The sequence below is a fragment of the Humulus lupulus genome, chromosome 1 (genome assembly GCF_963169125.1).
Source record: "Humulus lupulus chromosome 1, drHumLupu1.1, whole genome shotgun sequence".
In the NCBI taxonomy this organism is placed as follows: domain Eukaryota; kingdom Viridiplantae; phylum Streptophyta; class Magnoliopsida; order Rosales; family Cannabaceae; genus Humulus; species Humulus lupulus.
The window spans coordinates 234,695,281-234,713,505 of NC_084793.1; the positions used below are offsets into that span (position 1 = coordinate 234,695,281).

At 37.4% G+C, this 18,225-nt stretch overlaps 1 protein-coding gene across 1 annotated transcript; it reads left to right on the plus strand.

Annotated features, from left to right (window-relative positions):
* Positions 1-3,549: 3,549 nt before the first annotated feature.
* LOC133829602 (uncharacterized) lies at positions 3,550-4,122 on the plus strand. Its single transcript, XM_062259333.1, has 2 exons — positions 3,550-3,847; positions 3,985-4,122. Exons 1-2 carry the CDS (start codon positions 3,560-3,562, stop codon positions 4,036-4,038), a joined length of 342 nt encoding a protein of 113 aa, XP_062115317.1. The 5' UTR covers positions 3,550-3,559; the 3' UTR covers positions 4,039-4,122.
* The last annotated feature ends 14,103 nt before the right edge of the window (positions 4,123-18,225 follow it).

The following is an 18,225-nucleotide window of genomic DNA, read 5'->3' on the forward strand; positions in this document are numbered from 1 at the left end:
ATTCGGATTATTGATGTGGTAAGACATCTCGGTAAAGGTGCTTTATATAATATGATTATATATGACATGGATCGATGTGAATTAAAGTCTTTATCCAAAAACCATTTAACAATAAAGACTTGTAATTCATATCATAACTAATGATCATTTATAGATCAACCTAAATCCTGAGTGTTCATGAACTCCTGTTCATGTTTATTAAATCTTTTGATTCACTCGTTAAGGTCTCTTCAAAGAATGAGGCTAATAACTTTTGTTTTGGAGATTTAATATCATGGATGGCTGGGAACATGTATCAACAACACGGAATCTAATCTTTCCTAACGGATCGTATATTAGTTCCCTTAAGGGTTAATTCTGGAACTGAATGATTTTGAGCTCAAATCTATAATTAGATTATAGATTAATTATTCACTAGTGAATTAATGGTACTTAAGGAATAAGAAATAAATTAGAAAGGTTAAATGGTAATTCTCCCATTCTAATTTATGAACTAATTAATTAGAGGGTTGAACTATTGTAAGATGGTTATATCAATGGACGACTTAAGAAAAAGATTTATGTAAAAGTATATCTATAACATAAAGAGTGCAATTCTGAATTTATAGTGGAGTAATATCAGAATTAATAAATTAACTATTATAATTAAAGAGTTTAATTATTTAGTCTCAATTTATTGGAGCTTAATGTTATAGGTCCATGGTCCCCAGAATGGCTCAAACAATCACTGTCCAAGGCAAATACAAAAATGGGCAAAAAGGACTTATGTGATAAGTAAAATATTTTTCTATGTATCAAACATAATTATTGTTTAATTATGTGTAATTAATTAATTAAGAATTAATTAATTATTTGATTTAACAAAAATATAATTAATTTTGAATTAATTTATTTTTGGGATTTTTGGTATTTAAATAATAATAAAAATTGGGAAAAATCACATGCATGCACATGCATGTGGTACACGTGTGGCACAGTGCACATGCACTGTGCTACACGCATAAGAGATAGACTTGGTCTCTTGATTCCACAATTTTAGTTATTTAAATATTAAATAAATAATGAGATATTTTGATTTGATTTAAATATTATTATTTAAACAAAAATCTGATAACTGATCAGTTATTTTGAATTTGTTTAAAATAACAAATATTTTAATATATTGTATATTATTAAATATTGGATATCAGTTTTCACAGAACGTAAGTTTTCAGGGATAGAAAAATATCTAGGATTCTCTCAGAGAAAAAGATCAGTGACAAAACAAAGGTCATTGTTCTTCACAAAACCTAGGTCCAAGCTTTATCAGATCTCATGTGTTGAGAATATCTGATAAATAGTTATTGCCTATTATTTGTATAGCGAGCCCACACTCGTTCTTTGGGTGACTGAGAACATTTTGGAAGATGTTGGTGTGAGATCTCAAGGATTCAGCCATACGAAAAGATAGCAGCAAGGAAGGACCTGAGGTAATGTTTCTATTCTTGTCCTTGATTCAATATATATATGAGTGTGAAGAAGTAGATCTATAAATCTTATGGGATTAATCTGACAATTTGATTGTTGTTCCGCTGCGCATAATCTCTTATTTGATCAATAAAAACCAACAAATGGTACCAGAGCCATCTTCACATATATATGTATTGAATCTGTGTGGGTTTAATTTTATGCATTTATTTATGAATGGATGGCTTAATGTGATTGAATGCGTGGGAATGTTGAATCGTTAATTGTATGGTGTTTTTGGGTTAGGATTTGTTTATGATTAGATCATTGTGTAAGCCATTAAAGGGCATAGGATTTATGTAATTTCATTTGGTTTTTGATACCATAAAATTGTAATTCCGATCACACAAAAGTCAGAACAGAGCCCGGAATTCAGAAATCAGCCACCGCACCTCCGAGGCCAACCTCCGAGCCGCTGCCCGACGTCGTACGGATGCCGTACGGACGGCCGTACGGACGCGTCCGTACGGATCCGTACGGTCCGAGCCCGGCGACCCCGTTTTGACGCCGTGTGTCCCCGCCTGTCAGTCCAGAATTTTTTTTTTTTTTTTCTGAAATTAATCTGTTATTTTTTTTAATTTTAAAATGTTTAAATATCCTATTTTTGAAATTTGATACTTAAATAATGAGATATTTTTGTTGTCTTAACAAACTTTTTTTGAATATCTCATTTAAAATTTATTTTTTACAAAATAACAGATTTTAATTTAAATTCATTTCAGATTTAATTAAAAGTTGTTTTAATTAAAAAGAAAAAGAAAAATATTGATTATTTAAAAGTTTGTTCTAATTAATCAAAAAAAAATAAAAAATTTGAAAATTGTTTTCTTATTATTGTTCTGGACCAACAATGCCACAAATCCTACCGACAGTAAAGTAAAGAAGCCCGATGGAGATCAAGGCATTTTATTTTATTTATTTTAATTTTATAAAGTGGTTGTAAAATTAGAAATACCCAAAAGCACCCGGTTCAACATTTATTGTTTATTTATTTATTTAAATAAATATTTTCATGTGGTTAATGTGATTGATAACATGTTCATGCATTGTATGCCATACATAAAAACCCACACAGTTATAATCATGCATCTCATCAGTAGAAACATGATTATTAGGATTGTCCTATATGTTTATATGAATTGTTTTGTGAAATCAATTGCATGTAAATTACTTAGTTTTATTTTGAGAACTTGGTAAAATATCACACCAATTTTTTTTAAGTCTTTATGACTTAATTTCTTTAAACCAACTTTATTTTAAAAAGTGTTTTTTTGGTAAAGTTTAGATGAACATGATTGGTAATTTAAAATTGGACATGGACCTAGAAACTCGCTTTCTTTCCAATTTTAATTGTGTTCATAAAGTTTAAAGAAACTATAATTAATTTGGAATTAATTAGGTTAAAAACACTTATTTCAAAATAGTGAGTGGGAGAGGGTTGATATCTCAAACATAACCCATGGTCTCCATTATTAATATAACACCGTGAGATATGAATAGCGCCTCGCGACGGCTTTGTTTTCGTCCCCCTAAGGAAGGTGTCTGGACATATCAATAGCAAGGTTATATTTCTTACATAGATAGGAACTAATGATGTATTTTAGGCTTGACCGACCCTAAGGCGGCATGTCCTAAGTTAAGTCATGAACTCCGAAATAATGGGTTACACTCACAAAGTTATGATTAAGCTTGAGAGTGGATAATCATAACTTGACCAAACTAAGCGGTACTTTAATGTTTAAAAGAGAAAATAAAGAGTTATTTTAAGTATTAAACAATAAAGATAAGAATGTCTTATAAATTCTCTAAAATTAATTTGACCGACCCTAAGGCGGCACTTTAATTGTTAGAAAATTTTATCGTGGAAATTAATCTTTATTTTATGTGTTTTAATTGTGCTCATGCATCACGTTTAATTTTCGAAACTTTGATATTTATTTTTCTAAATATAATAATAATATTTATTTGTGCTTATTTATTACCAGAAAAAATGTCTATTGGTGAATTACACACCGATGCCTTTCTCAAATCCTTGGTTTTTGAACCTGGAAATATGAAATACTGGTTTCGAGGCATGTTGACTATTTTTTCTTACAAGAAGATGATGTCAACAGTCTGTGAAAAACCTCCAACAGAACCACCTCTGGCTACTAGCTATGAAGCAGAAGAAAAATATGCAGATTGGATGAAATCCGATCGTATGGCACGTTATTGCATGCTTTCCACCATGCCTGACGAAACAAAGGAAAAATATATACACTATGACTCAGCCCATGAGATGTGGAGAGCAATGACAGAGGAAGTCTATGCTGAGAGTCGTCGTTTATATCAAACGAAAAAGGTGAATAAGATTCGCATATATTTTTTCAACTTTGAATAATAGATTCAAATACAAAGAATATCAGAGTCAAATTTTTGGATAGTACATTAAAAAATATATGCCACTAAACTATTTTTCTTTTGTTTTTCCTTTTGCAGAATCAAAACCCTGAAAAGGAGGAAGAAACTGATGAGGATTATGGTAGCAAGTAAGGAGCTGGAGAAGTTGGAGAGCAGTAGTTTTTTATTTTTTATTTAGTAATTTTATTGTTAGTTGAACAATTTTAATTTCTTTATTTTGTTTTAGAAATTTTAGATTTCTTTAAACAAAGAAAACTACAGTCTAGACATTTAGTTTATTGTTAATAATTTTGATTATTAATGTTTGGAAACTTATTTCTATTTTGCATGACATTTATTTCTTTTATTAATAAAGTAGTTATTATTTAAAGAAATTATCTATTTACTTGTTATGCAAATACTTTGGGATAAACAAAGTTTACATACTTATAAGGAATGACAAATTTTTATAATTTTGAATTATTTAAAAACAACTAATCCTAGATCTATTAAACTGATTCCGATAGTGAAACATATCTGTGACACTTGAGATTGGACCATATTGGTCTAGACAGAATAAATAGGCTTGTAAAGGATAGTCCTTTAAGAGAACCATTTAATTGGATCTCTCCCTATTTATGAATCCTGTCTAGAAAACAAAATGACCAAGAGACCTTTCTTTGCTAAAAGGTTCAAGAGCCACAGAACCACTTCATCTAGTACACATGGATGTTAGCAATCCACTTAATGTACAAGCAAGAGGAGGTTGTGAATATTTCGTCATTTTCATTGACAATTATTCCTGATATGATTACCTACATTTAAAGCAAAGAAAATCTGAGACTTTTGGAAAGTTCAAATAATTTCAAGCAGAGGCTGAAAAGCAATTAGGTAAATCACTAAAAGCACTTCGATCTAATCGAGGAAGAGAGTACTTGGACTGTGAATTCAAGAACCATCTAAGTGAGCATGGCATTCAATTCCAACTCACTACACCTGAAACAACACAGTAAAATGATGTTTCAGAAAATCGGAATAGAACGTTATTAGATATGGTTAGACAAATGATGAGTTTTCCATCTTTACCATTGTCATTCAGGGGCTATACGATTCAATGTGCTCTATACACATCGAATGATGTTCCACCTAAGTCTATCCAAAAGACATCCATAGAATTATGGAATGGTTGTAAACTTAGTTTACACCATTTTAGAATTTGGGGGTGTTGTGCATACGTGCTTAAAAGGAAGACCGGGAAGTTGGAAACATACTCTGAAGTATGTATGTTTGTGGGATATTCCAAAGAGACTAGAGGTGGAATTTTCAATAGTCCAAAAAGAAAATAAAACATTTGTATTGACAAATGCTACTTTTCTTGAATAAGGCTATGTTAATAACCACAAACCTCACAGTAAGATTGTACTAGAGGAGATGGTCTCAAATAAAGTCGCAAAGTCACAGTAATAATCAATGAAAAACGACAACAGGAAACTACTAGTTCTAGTCAGAATAGTAGAGAACTTCATTGTAGTTGGAGGGTTAGTAAGTAATCCACATACTGTGAACACGAAGTTCAAATGCTAGTGTTTGACATAAACAAAGACGATCCATTGACATTAGAAGATGCAATGAATCATTCTGACAAAGAAAAATGGCAAGAAGCCATGAACCAAGAAATGGAATCGATGTATTCCAATTCAGTCTGGGTTCTTGAAGATTCACCTAAGAATATCAAACCCATTGGTTGCAAGTGGATACTCAAGAAGAAAAGAGGAGCGAATGGGAAAGTAGAGACTTTCAAAGCAAGGCTTGTAGCCAAAAGGTTACACACAGAAAGAAAAGGGTTGACTGTGAAGAAACCTTTTCTCCTGTATAAGGGGTTGACTATGAAGAAACCTTTTCTCCATTAGCCATGCTAAAATCCATTCGTATACTTTTGTCCATAGCTGCGTGCATGGATTATGAGATTTGGTAAATGGATGTCAAAGCAGCTTTTCTGAATGGTTGCCTTGACAAAACCATTTACATGTCTCAACCAGAAGGGTTCGAATTAAAAGATCAAGAGCAAAAGGTTTGCAAGCTTCTTAGGTCCATTCATGGACTCAAACAAGCTTCTAGATCTTGGAATCTTAGATTTGATGACACAAGAAAAACATTTGGTTGTTGAACAAAATGTTGACGATCTTCGTGTCTATAAACAAATCAAAGATGGTATAGTAGTATTCCTCGTTCTTTATGTTGATGATATCCTACTCATTGTGAATGATGTAGAGACATTATCAAATGTAAAGAACTGGTTAGCTGAACAATTCCAAATGTAAGATTTGGGAGAAGCCAAGTATGTTCTGGGCATTAAGATTCTTAGAGATAGACAGAACAAAACTTTGGCACTGTCTCAAGCAACTTATTTTGATAAGCTGCTACAACGCTTTAATAAGCAAAAATCCAATAAGGGTGATATGCCAACCCAATCTGGAGTATTCCTTTCCAAGAAGTATCTCAGGAAAAGGAAGACATGAGACAGTATCCCTATGCCTCAGCAGTAGGCAGTCTGATGTACGCCATGTCTATACAAGACCTGACATTTGTTATACAGTAGGGATAGTCAGCCGTTATCAATCCAATCCTGGATTGAGTCATTGGATTGCAGTGAAGAATATTCTCAAGTATCTCAGGAGAACGAGAGTCTATATGCAAGTATATTCGGGTAGTGACCTCGAACCTACTGGATACACTGACTCAGATTTTCAATCTGACAAGGATAGTAGAAAATCTACTTCTGGGTCAGTATTCACTCTTGGTGGTGGAGCAGTTGTCTGGAAAAGCATTAAGCAAACCAACATTGCAGACTCCACCATAGAAGCTGAATACATAGCAGCTTGTGAAGCAGCTAAGGAAGCAGTTTGGCTGAAAAGTTCTACACAGATTTGGAAGTAGTTCCAGAAGTGGAGAAACCACTTGTTCTTTACCGTGACAACAGTGGGGCAGTGGCCAATTCTAAAGAACCAAGAAGCCACAAGAGGGGAAAGCATATAGAGCGCAAATACCAGTTAATCAGAGAAATCGTACATAGAGGAGATGTGACCATTCTGAAAGTCATATCAGAACACATCCTCGCAGACCCATTTACGAAGACGCTTCAAGCAAAGCAATTCAAGGGTCATGTACGTAATATGGGATTGAGAGAAATGCCTCACTTGCTTTAAGTACAAGTGGGAGATTGTTAGGAGTGTGTCCTAAAAGCATGTAAAGACATTTGTTTTTTCTGTGAATAAATAAATACAATGGTTTATTAGTATTGTCATATTTAGATTGTTAAATTATTGTTTGAATAATTTTGTAAATATCAGAAAAATTCCATATTCATTATTGAGGATGTGATCTTGTATTAGTACGAGAGAATTAAGATCACATGAATGAATAAAAATGGTCAACAACGAAAAATTAAAGTTATGGAATTCTTTAATTGGAGTTGTAAGTACGGTTTACTGAGTATCATAATGATACAAATAATCTAGATTCATATTATTGATGTGGTAAGACATCTCGGTAAAGGTGCTTTATATAATATGATTATATATGACATGGATCGATGTGAATTAAAGTCTTTATCCAAAAACCATTTAACAATAAAGACTTGTAATTCATATCATAACTGATGATCATTTATAGATCAACCTAAATCCTGAGTGTTCATGAACTCCTGTTCATGTTTATTAAATCTTTTGATTCACTCGTTAAGGTCTCTTCAAAGAATGAGGCTAATAACTTTTGTTTTGGAGATTTAATATCATGGATGGCTGGGAACATGTATCAACAACACGGAATCTAATCTTTCCTAACGGATCGTATATTAGTTCCCTTAAGGGTTAATTCTGGAACTGAATGATTTTGAGCTCAAATCTATAATTAGATTATAGATTAATTATTCACTAGTGAATTAATGGTACTTAAGGAATAAGAAATAAATTAGAAAGGTTAAATGGTAATTCTCCCATTCTAATTTATGAACTAATTAATTAGAGGGTTGAACTATTGTAAGATGGTTATATCAATGGACGACTTAAGAAAAAGATTTATGTAAAAGTATATCTATAACATAAAGAGTGCAATTCTGAATTTATAGTGGAGTAATATCAGAATTAATAAATTAACTATTATAATTAAAGAGTTTAATTATTTAGTCTCAATTTATTGGAGCTTAATGTTATAGGTCCATGGTCCCCAGAATGGCTCAAACAATCACTGTCCAAGGCAAATACAAAAATGGGCAAAAAGGACTTATGTGATAAGTAAAATATTTTTCTATGTATCAAACATAATTATTGTTTAATTATGTGTAATTAATTAATTAAGAATTAATTAATTATTTGATTTAACAAAAATATAATTAATTTTGAATTAATTTATTTTTGGGATTTTTGGTATTTAAATAATAATAAAAATGGGGAAAAATCACATGCATGTGGTACACGTGTGGCACAGTGCACATGCACTGTGCTACACGCATAAGAGATAGACTTGGTCTCTTGATTCCACAATTTTAGTTATTTAAATATTAAATAAATAATGAGATATTTTGATTTGATTTAAATATTATTATTTAAACAAAAATCTGATAACTGATCAGTTATTTTGAATTTGTTTAAAATAACAAATATTTTAATATATTGTATATTATTAAATATTGGATATCATTTTTCACAGAACGTAAGTTTTCAGGGATAGAAAAATATCTAGGATTCTCTCAGAGAAAAAGATCAGTGACAAAACAAAGGTCATTGTTCTTCACAAAACCTAGGTCCAAGCTTTATCAGATCTCATGTGTTGAGAATATCTGATAAATAGTTATTGCCTATTATTTGTATAGCGAGCCCACACTCGTTCTTTGGGTGACTGAGAACATTTTGGAAGATGTTGGTGTGAGATCTCAAGGATTCAGCCATACGAAAAGATAGCAGCAAGGAAGGACCTGAGGTAATGTTTCTATTCTTGTCCTTGATTCAATATATATATGAGTGTGAAGAAGTAGATCTAGAAATCTTATGGGATTAATCTGACAATTTGATTGTTGTTCCGCTGCGCATAATCTCTGATTTGATCAATAAAAACCAACAATAAGTATCTCCTTTCACCTGTCTCATCCCAATGAACGAGGGACCTACACTTCCTACCATACAACATCTCATAAGGTGCAACTCCAATGGTAGACTGATAACTGTTGTTGTAGGAGAACTCTATCAAAGGTAGATACTTACTTCAAGATCCAGCAAAGTCCAACACACATGCCCGCAACATGTCTTCCAATATCTGGATCGTCCTCTCAGATTGCCCATATGTCTGAGGATGATAAGCAGTACTGAACTTTAATTGTGTCCCCATGGCCTTCTGCAAAACTCCCCCAGAACTTGGAAGTAAGAGTAGGGTCCCGATCTGACACGATAGACCTAGGCGCACTGTAACGCCCTGGACAGCCAAGACCGTTACATTGTGTGTTCATAAAAGTGCTAGACTTGCTAAACAAGACATTTAATTAAGAACGTGTTATAGAAACTATAATGGAACTAGGGTTATAAGATTTTGGTCTTAAAAGTCACATTTCTTATAAAGAAACATTTATGGTTTACACGGGATCCCAAAAATATTAATATTAAAACCATTTACAAAAGATTTAGGAATGAAATACAGTAGTAGCCATATTAAGGCAAAAGAGACAATTAGGCAATCTCTATCTTGATCCACTCCTCGGCCATGGCGACCGAACAACTGGCTATGTACATTCAACCCCGCAGCTCTCCATCTCAGAATTGGTCCAACTTGCCTTTGCCTTTACTTGCACCACGTAGCACCTGTGAGCCAAGGCCCAGCAAGAAAACACAACAACAGAGCATAAGCAATCAACAACCAATTCAATATCTCATATTGCATAAACATGTTCACAACCACATAAACATTCAGAATAACAAAGAATTCAGCATACTAAACATATCAACTCATATCATATACAAATTTACAAATGATAACTAGGGATAGCGCCCTCAGGCCGCACCCTCCGTTATCCCACTGACTCTGGCCCGCTTAAACCGAGCTCAGTGAATAATAAGCTGTCCTCGGCTACCAGTGGCCAAGCCGCGCCCTGTGCGCAAATATTGAATACAACACCCTTAGGGCGCTATCACATGTCCCATGGCGTAATACCATCTTTGACATTATACAAATATTGGGAGCTCTTAGTCCCATCACAAACATATAACCGGGTGCAGTTTTCTACCTTTAGATTCGCTAGCTTTGATCACTTGACTCCTTGAGCACGATCCTTCTCGAGCCCTAGCGCTCACCTAATCACAACCATAGATCAAAGTCATCACCAAACCTCAAGTCCAAAAATTACCCTCGGAACCAATCCTGAGCCCTCAAGAAACTCTAATTCCACCAAACGGGGTGGTGGAGTCGGACCCCGAACCCCCGGGCAAAAACCCTTGAAAATAACTCAAAAATCCCTTTCTGGAAACAGGGTAACGCTACAACGCTCTAAAGATGTTGCTACAGTGCTACAAGCAGAACCAAAATCCCCCAGAATGCATGGCCTAGCGCTATAGCGCCCAAAGGCTAGCGCTGTAGCGCTAGTCACAGATAGCCAATGCAGCACTTTCCTTCCTGCGATTTCCCCGAGCCAACCCTTACCAAAACTCTTCCAATTCTCAAACAAACTTAAAAACAGGCTTATTAACACACTCCACTCATCCCAAGCATCCCAAATACTCAAAACCCAATCACATGCATCCCTAATCTCAAAATTCACCATAGTTGCCCATAGGCTTCAGAAACTCAGCAAAAACAATCAAACCTTTAAAGTTTACAGCTCATAATTTTATACCTTTGATTGAAATTCGACCTTAAGTTGCCTCTAGACCTCCTTAGCTTGCTCTTCCTCAATCCTTAGCTCCAACTTCCCTAGAATTCCCCACCAATTTTTCTTAGACACCTTAGATAAAAATCAAAACCAGATTTGAAGAAACTTCAAAGTCTTACCTCAAGTGGAAGGTTTGTCTTGCTAAACCCTTGCCAACTCTTCAAGCCTAACTCATAAACCTTATGGCTCAGCTTGACCTAGCCCTCCTCTGAATTTTGCTCCAAGAACCCTCAAGAAAATGGTGGAAAGATGCCAAAACCGACCTTGCCTTCGTTCCCTTCTTTCTCTTTCTTTTCTCTCCTTTTTTTTCTTTCTTTTCAGACTGCTATTGCATTCTACAACCTCCACTGAGCATAAAGCCTCAGTAATACCTATCTCTAAAATTCCAAATGACCATAATGCCCTCCCTTTTAATTCTAAATCCTTTAATCCACTTAGGGGCATTTTACCCAATTCCCGCTAATTCCTCGAGTGTCTCTAACATTTTTTGCTTACTTCCCGATACATAATTAATCACCAATTATATTCCTCATTATCAAAATTAACGTCAATATATTCTCTAAATTCCCATTTATACCCCCAGGCTCGCCCCGAGCCGGGTATAAATCCCCGCCGTGACTTTTTCGCTAATCTGCTCACTAGGATCGTCTCGAGTCACAGATCACAAATATATCCACATAATAATGTGGTCTCAACAATTATCGCATATATATACAGTTATGCCCGCAACGGGCCAAAATTACGATTATGCCCTTCGAACCTAATCAGGGCCTACATGCATACTAATACGCATAGTCATGCATCTCAAGTATTCAAATTGTCATATAACATGCTTTAAATCATTAAATCATATATATTCCATTTATGCCCTCCCGGCACACTAATCAAGGCCCTTAAGCCCTATTAGTAAATTTGGGTTGTTACACGCACGATCTCTCTCACATAGAGATCTGCGTACTGATCAACTGTATAAGTAGTCCTCACTGGCAAGAAGTGAGCTGACTTGGTGTAGCGATCCACTATCACCCAAATAGAATCATGCTGACCAATAGTCTTGGGTAAGCCCACCACAAAATCCATCGTGATGTCTTCCCACTTCCACTCTGGGATATCCAGAGGCTGCAATAACCCTGCCGGCCTCTGATGCTCAGCCTTTACCTGCTGACATGTCAAGCACTTAGCCACATACTCTACGACATCTCTCTTCATCCCTGGCCACCAATACAACGATCGCACATCCTGATACATCTTCGTGGTGCCTGGATGCAAAGAGTAAGGTGTAGTATGAGATTCATCCAGAATCTCTCGCCTCAAAGCAGTGTCTAACGGAACACATATCCTCCCCTTGTATCTCAACAAGCCTAACTCAGACACTGAATAATCTCTGGATGCTCCAGCCAAAACATCCTCTCTGATCCTGATCAGCTGTGGATCACTCAACTGACCCTCCTTGATTCTCTCCAACAGCGTAGACTGTAGCATAATATTAGCCAACTGGCCCACCAGCAACTCTATACCAGCTCTGGTCATATCATCAGCTAACTCCCTGGCTACCAGCCTCATACCATAAATCTGTCCCAGACCCTTCCGGCTTAAAGCATCAGCTACCACATTGTCTTTTCCTGGACGATACAAAATCTCACAGTCATAATCTTTTACTAACTCCAGCCAACGCCTTTGTCTCATATTCAAATCTTTCTGAGTGAAGAAGTATTTCAGGCTCTTGTGGTCTATATAGATCTCACACTTCTCTCCATAGAGATAATGCCTCCATATCTTTAAAGCAAAGACCACTGCCGCCAACTCTAAATCATGAGTGGGATATCTCTTTTCATACTCCTTCAACTGACGAGAAGTATAAGCAATTACCTTTTCTGACTACATCAGAACACAGCCCAAACCCTGATGAGAAGCATCACAATAAATCACAAACTTCTCCTAATCTGTCGGAAGACTCAAAATCGGAGCTGTAATAAATCTCTGCTTCAGTTCCTGGAAGCTGTTCTCACATTTATCTGACCACAAAAATTTCTGGCTCTTGCATGTCAGATCAGTCAATGCAGTAGCAATCTTTGAGAACCCTTCCACGAAATGCCTATAATAACCTGCCAATCCAAGGAACCTTCTAACCTCAGAAGCATTCTTTGGCCTTGGCCAATCTCTGACGGCTTCATCTTCGCTGTATCTACCTTAATCCTCTCCTTACTGACAATGTGCCCAAGAAAGGATGCCTGAGATAACCAGAACTCACATCTCTTGAATTTAGCAAACAATCTGTGTTCCCTCAGTCTCTGTAGAGCCAACCTCAGATGCTGCTCATGTTCTGACTCAGACTGAGAATATACCAGAATATCATCGATGAAGACGATCACAAACTGGTCCAGATAATCCTTGAACACTCTGTTCATCAGATCCATAAAAGCAGCAGAGGCATTAGTCAATCCAAAAGACATGACTAAGAACTCATAATGCCCATACCTGGTACGAAAAGCAATCTTCACTATATCTCCCTCCTTGACCCTCTACTAATGATAACCAGCACGAAGGTCGATCTTCGAGAATACCTTCTTACCTTGCAACTGATCAAACAGATCATCTATCCTTGGAAAAGGATATTTATTCTTAATTGTTAGCTTATTCAGTTCTCTGTAATCAATACACATCCTCAGAGAACCATCCTTCTTTTTCACAAACAGAACCGGCGCACCCCAAGGTGAAAAACTAGGTCTGATAAAACCCAAATCCAATAGTTCTTGCAGCTGTACTTTTAACTCTTTCAACTCAGCTGGGGCCATTTTGTAAGGTGCTCTAGACATTGGCTCCGTCCTTAGTGCCAATTCTATCACACACTCAATTTCTCTATATGGTGGCAACCTTGGCAAATCTTCTGGAAACACATCCAGGAATTCACAAACAAGTCTAGTCTCTTCTAGTCTCACTGGCACGACCTGAGTGGTATCAACCACGCTGGCTAAGAATCCAATGCAACCTCCTTGCAAAAAATCCCTAGCCCTCAATACAGAGATCATAGGCATGCGAGGTCCATGCATAGTACCAACAAACACAAAAGGATCCTCACCTTCAGGCTCAAAGGTGACCATCTTCCTTCTGCAATCAATGGTTGCCCCATACTTTGCCAACCAATCGATACACAATATCATATCAAAGTCAGTCATAACCAACTCTATTAAATCCACTGATAATTCTCAGCCCTCCACTGTCACTGGCAAAGATCTGACCCATCTCCTGGATACCACTAACTCTCTAGTGGGTAACAAAGTTCCAAACCCCACAGCATAAAAATCACAGGGTCTACACAGTCTATCAATAATACTACGAGCAACAAAAGAATGTGTAGCACCAGAATCAATCAAAACATTATAAGGGGTTCCAGCACTAAGAAGCTGACCTGTAACAACTGAGGGAGAAGCCTCAGCTTCTGCTTGTGTCAATGCGAACACTTGAGCTAGGGCCAAGCTGTTTGCTTTCCTGTGTTCTTTTTCTGACCTTAGGGAAATCCTTTGTAAGATGACCCACTACTCCACATGAGAAGCATGCCCTTGCCCTACACTCTCCCAAATGACGCCTCTTACATCTAGGGCATTCAGGATAAGACTTTGAGGCTTCATTACCACCTGGACGACCCATAGAAATACCACGGGGCTGCCTATCAGGACCTGGAACTGGGAAGGTCTTAGGAACCTTCCTCTTCTGCTCACTGGGGCCTCCACCCCTTCTTGAACCCACAAATGGAGGACCTGGCCTTCTAAACTCCTTTCTGGCTGCACTGTCTCGCCAGATCTTATTCTCTGCACTCTCAGCTATGAGTGCCTTCTCAACAACCTGTGCATAGGTAGTAACCCCAGCCATAGTGGTAATACGTACATCACGAGCTAATCTGGGCTGAAGCCCCTGAAGAAATCTCTTTCTCCTGGTCCCGTCAGTGGGAACCAGCTCCATGGCAAACTTTGCCAAACGATCAAACTTCAAGGCATACTCAGTGACTGACAAATTTCCTTGAAGTAGCCTAATGAATTCCTCAGCCTTTGCCGCCCTGATGGCATCATTATAATATTTCTCGTTGAATAGAGTCTGAAACTCTTCCCAACTTAAGGCGTTAACATTCTTGGTCTGGGTAATAACATCCCACCAAATTCGGGCATCCTCCCGAAACATATAAGTGGCACAGGCCACCCTCTCATTACCAGTTACCCTCATGAAATCAAGGATAGTGGTAATCATACTCATCCACTGCTCTACCTTGGCAGGATCTGCACTACCCTAAAAAGCTAGAGGTTGATGCTTCCTGAACATTTCATAAAGAGGCTCCCATTTATTTCCAACCTCAGGTAGTTGCTCTGCTGCTGACATCGACACAGGAGGTGCCTCTGATACACTGGCCACTGCAGGCGCTTGCTGCTGTTTCAGGAAACGAAGCTCTTCTCCCTGTCTCAACACTATAGCCTGCAGATCACTAACTATCTGCTGCCAGTTTACAAGAGTTGGCTGTGGAATCTGTGACTGGTCATTCTCCTGACCTTAACTATTATTATTCTGGCCTTGATCATTCTGGCCAGCTGAAGTATCTGTCTGCCCTGGATTCATTCTTATCATTGATACCTTGCTGAAACAATGATCAATACGGCCAATCAGGTAGTAATAATTAAACCTCTGCCACCTTACGGTCCAAGAACAAGCAGACAATTATCATATTCCACAGTCATACAGTTATACAAGCAGATACATGTTTATAGCATTTAGCACTTACATTTATCACATAATAGTTCACAAACAACAATACTAATAAGTATGTTCCAGCAATCTCAGTACTATTTAGCACACATTTGCTGAGGGTATAATATTTCAGGGCACAGGTTTAACATGGTTTCTCATGCATACAGGTAAAGCATATGTACTATATTTAAGCAGTTATACATATAACTACATAAATAGTTACCAAACCATGAGTCGAGCTTGACTTCAGTGATGTGTGTACATGCCCAGCCAACCTACAGGAACCCTAACCTTGGCACGCTCTGATTCCAAGTTGTAATGCCCTGGTTACCCCAGAACAGTTACAGTGAATGGTGAATCAGAAATTTGACCTGTTACCCGAGTCCTTTGGTTAAAAAAGTGCATCTAAGTGTTATTAACAGGCTAAGGTGGAAACCACTCAAAGGAAAGGATATATTTTATTGAATACATGAAACTGTTCATGGGCCCACAAGAACATTTACAAGTTATTTACAACTCAAAATGGTCATTACTATTTCAAATTTACAAACCCGCCGACCTAAGCGGCAAAAATAGGGTAAACCCCCTAGTTCCTCTGAGAACTCCTTGGCCGTGGTGGTAAAGCTGCCGCATATGTACACATCACCAACTAAGCTCTCCACTCAAGGTTGGGTGACATTTTATTTCCCTTTACCTACACCACATAGCACCCATGAGCCAAGGCCCAGCAAGAAAACACAATATAACATGATATAATATCAACAATGATCATACGAATCATTCAGGACTTTCAGCCCAAATAGGAGAGTGACAATTGAAAAGTCACTAAGGTGGGTACAGCTCCCTTTAGCCATGTGACGATAGGGTCACAGGGGCTTTAGAGATAAGTGATCCTTTCACTAGCTTAAATAGGATAGGTGCATGATGACTAGTCACCAACATAACCTTCCTCATGACCATATAGTCAAAACCATGGAACATCGTTCCCTAGCCATGTGACAAGCAGTCACCTAGGCCTTTGGCCCTGACTCTGAGTAACTAGTCCTAAACTAGTCAAGCGCTTATAAGTTTCATCGACCTTAGGGTCGGTCCAGCATTAATTCCTTAGAGTCATTCAACGTTGATATTGATTAGATCTAATCTTCATTCGGCCCTGCGTTCAGGACGCTTATGCCTTTTCTGACTCTTAGGTCAGTGATACGCGACCAGTGTCGTCCCTGACTAATTAGTGCCATACACAAGTAAACCACATCCGCTAGCATTTAATATGCAATCAATGTCCACATTAATCAATCAACATGCCTCAACAAAAATCATGCATGTCATATACACAGGGTGTAGTTATCATACCTCAGGTTCGAGCGAGAAATATAACGAGAACGACTCCTGAGAACGATCAACCTTTTGGTTCCTTAGCGGTTACCTAATCACAACCAATTATAACCTCCATTAATGAAAATCCACAATGAAAGGGTCTTAACCTAAACCCCACTCTCGAGACCTCGAAACATGCCCACACGGTGAGTAGATTCGATCCCGGGCCTTAAGGATTGAAACCCCGAGCCAAAAACCCTTAAAAACACTCAAAACGGGATTCTGGAGGAATGGAGTAGCGCTACAACGCTGCTCAATAGCGCCCCAGCGCTATACTCAGAACCCCCAAACTGTCCAAAAGCATCCTGTGTAGCACTATAGCGCCCTCTGTTGGGCAGTGTAGCGCTACCCCTAGACTGGTTTTCCCCTGAAACCTCCTTCTTCGACTCCTTCAATTCTAACTTGATTCCAATGCTTCCCAATCCCATTTTTGGTGCCAAATGAACCCAAAAACCATCCTCACATGCCCCAAGCATCACAACCACAAGAACCCTAGCCAAAACTCCCAACAAAACCAATCATTGAACCAAGAAATCCTAACTGAAAGCCAGAACTAAAACAGAGCAAACCAGGGAATTTAATGGCTAGAAACTTACCTCATGCTCAGATTATGATGCTCTTCAATGATGGAATACACTCCCAAACTCCCAAGGCTTACTACCCAAGCTTGAAAGAGAGCAGAAGGAGAAAAGTTACGGGAAAGCTCTTGAACAATACTCTGTTTTTTCTTCTTTTCTACAGCCATAAATGGCTTATATCTATCCTAGGGGTGAAAAGACCAAAATACCCCTAGGTCAAATAAGGGTTTCTAAAGGCTCCCAAGGGCAAAATTGGTATTGCCCACCTATCTCGTTAATCATAATTAACGCTCTTCAATTCCCGCTATTCTCGATATTCTCAAACACCGATAATTCATAACCAGTTACCCTTTAATTCCCGGCAACGTTCTAATCATTAATATCACCCTGAGACTCATCCCGAGTCCCGAACTTAAACCTGTTATGACTAGACCGCTAATTAATATTCCAAGATCGTCTCATGCCGAATAGCTCGAACAAACCCACATTATAATGTGGTCTCAACAATATGTCACCGACATGCATACAAATATACAATTACACTCCTGTAATAAAATGTGGACCCACATGCATGCATTTAACCTCATATTATAATATAATTATCATAAACATGCATGTTATCAATTAATGGCATAATTAAACAGTTATGGCCCTCCCGGCCTACTAATCCCGCCATTAAAATGCATTAGGGATTTCAGGGCATTACAATGAGCAATTCTATGAATTTATGCAAAAATACCA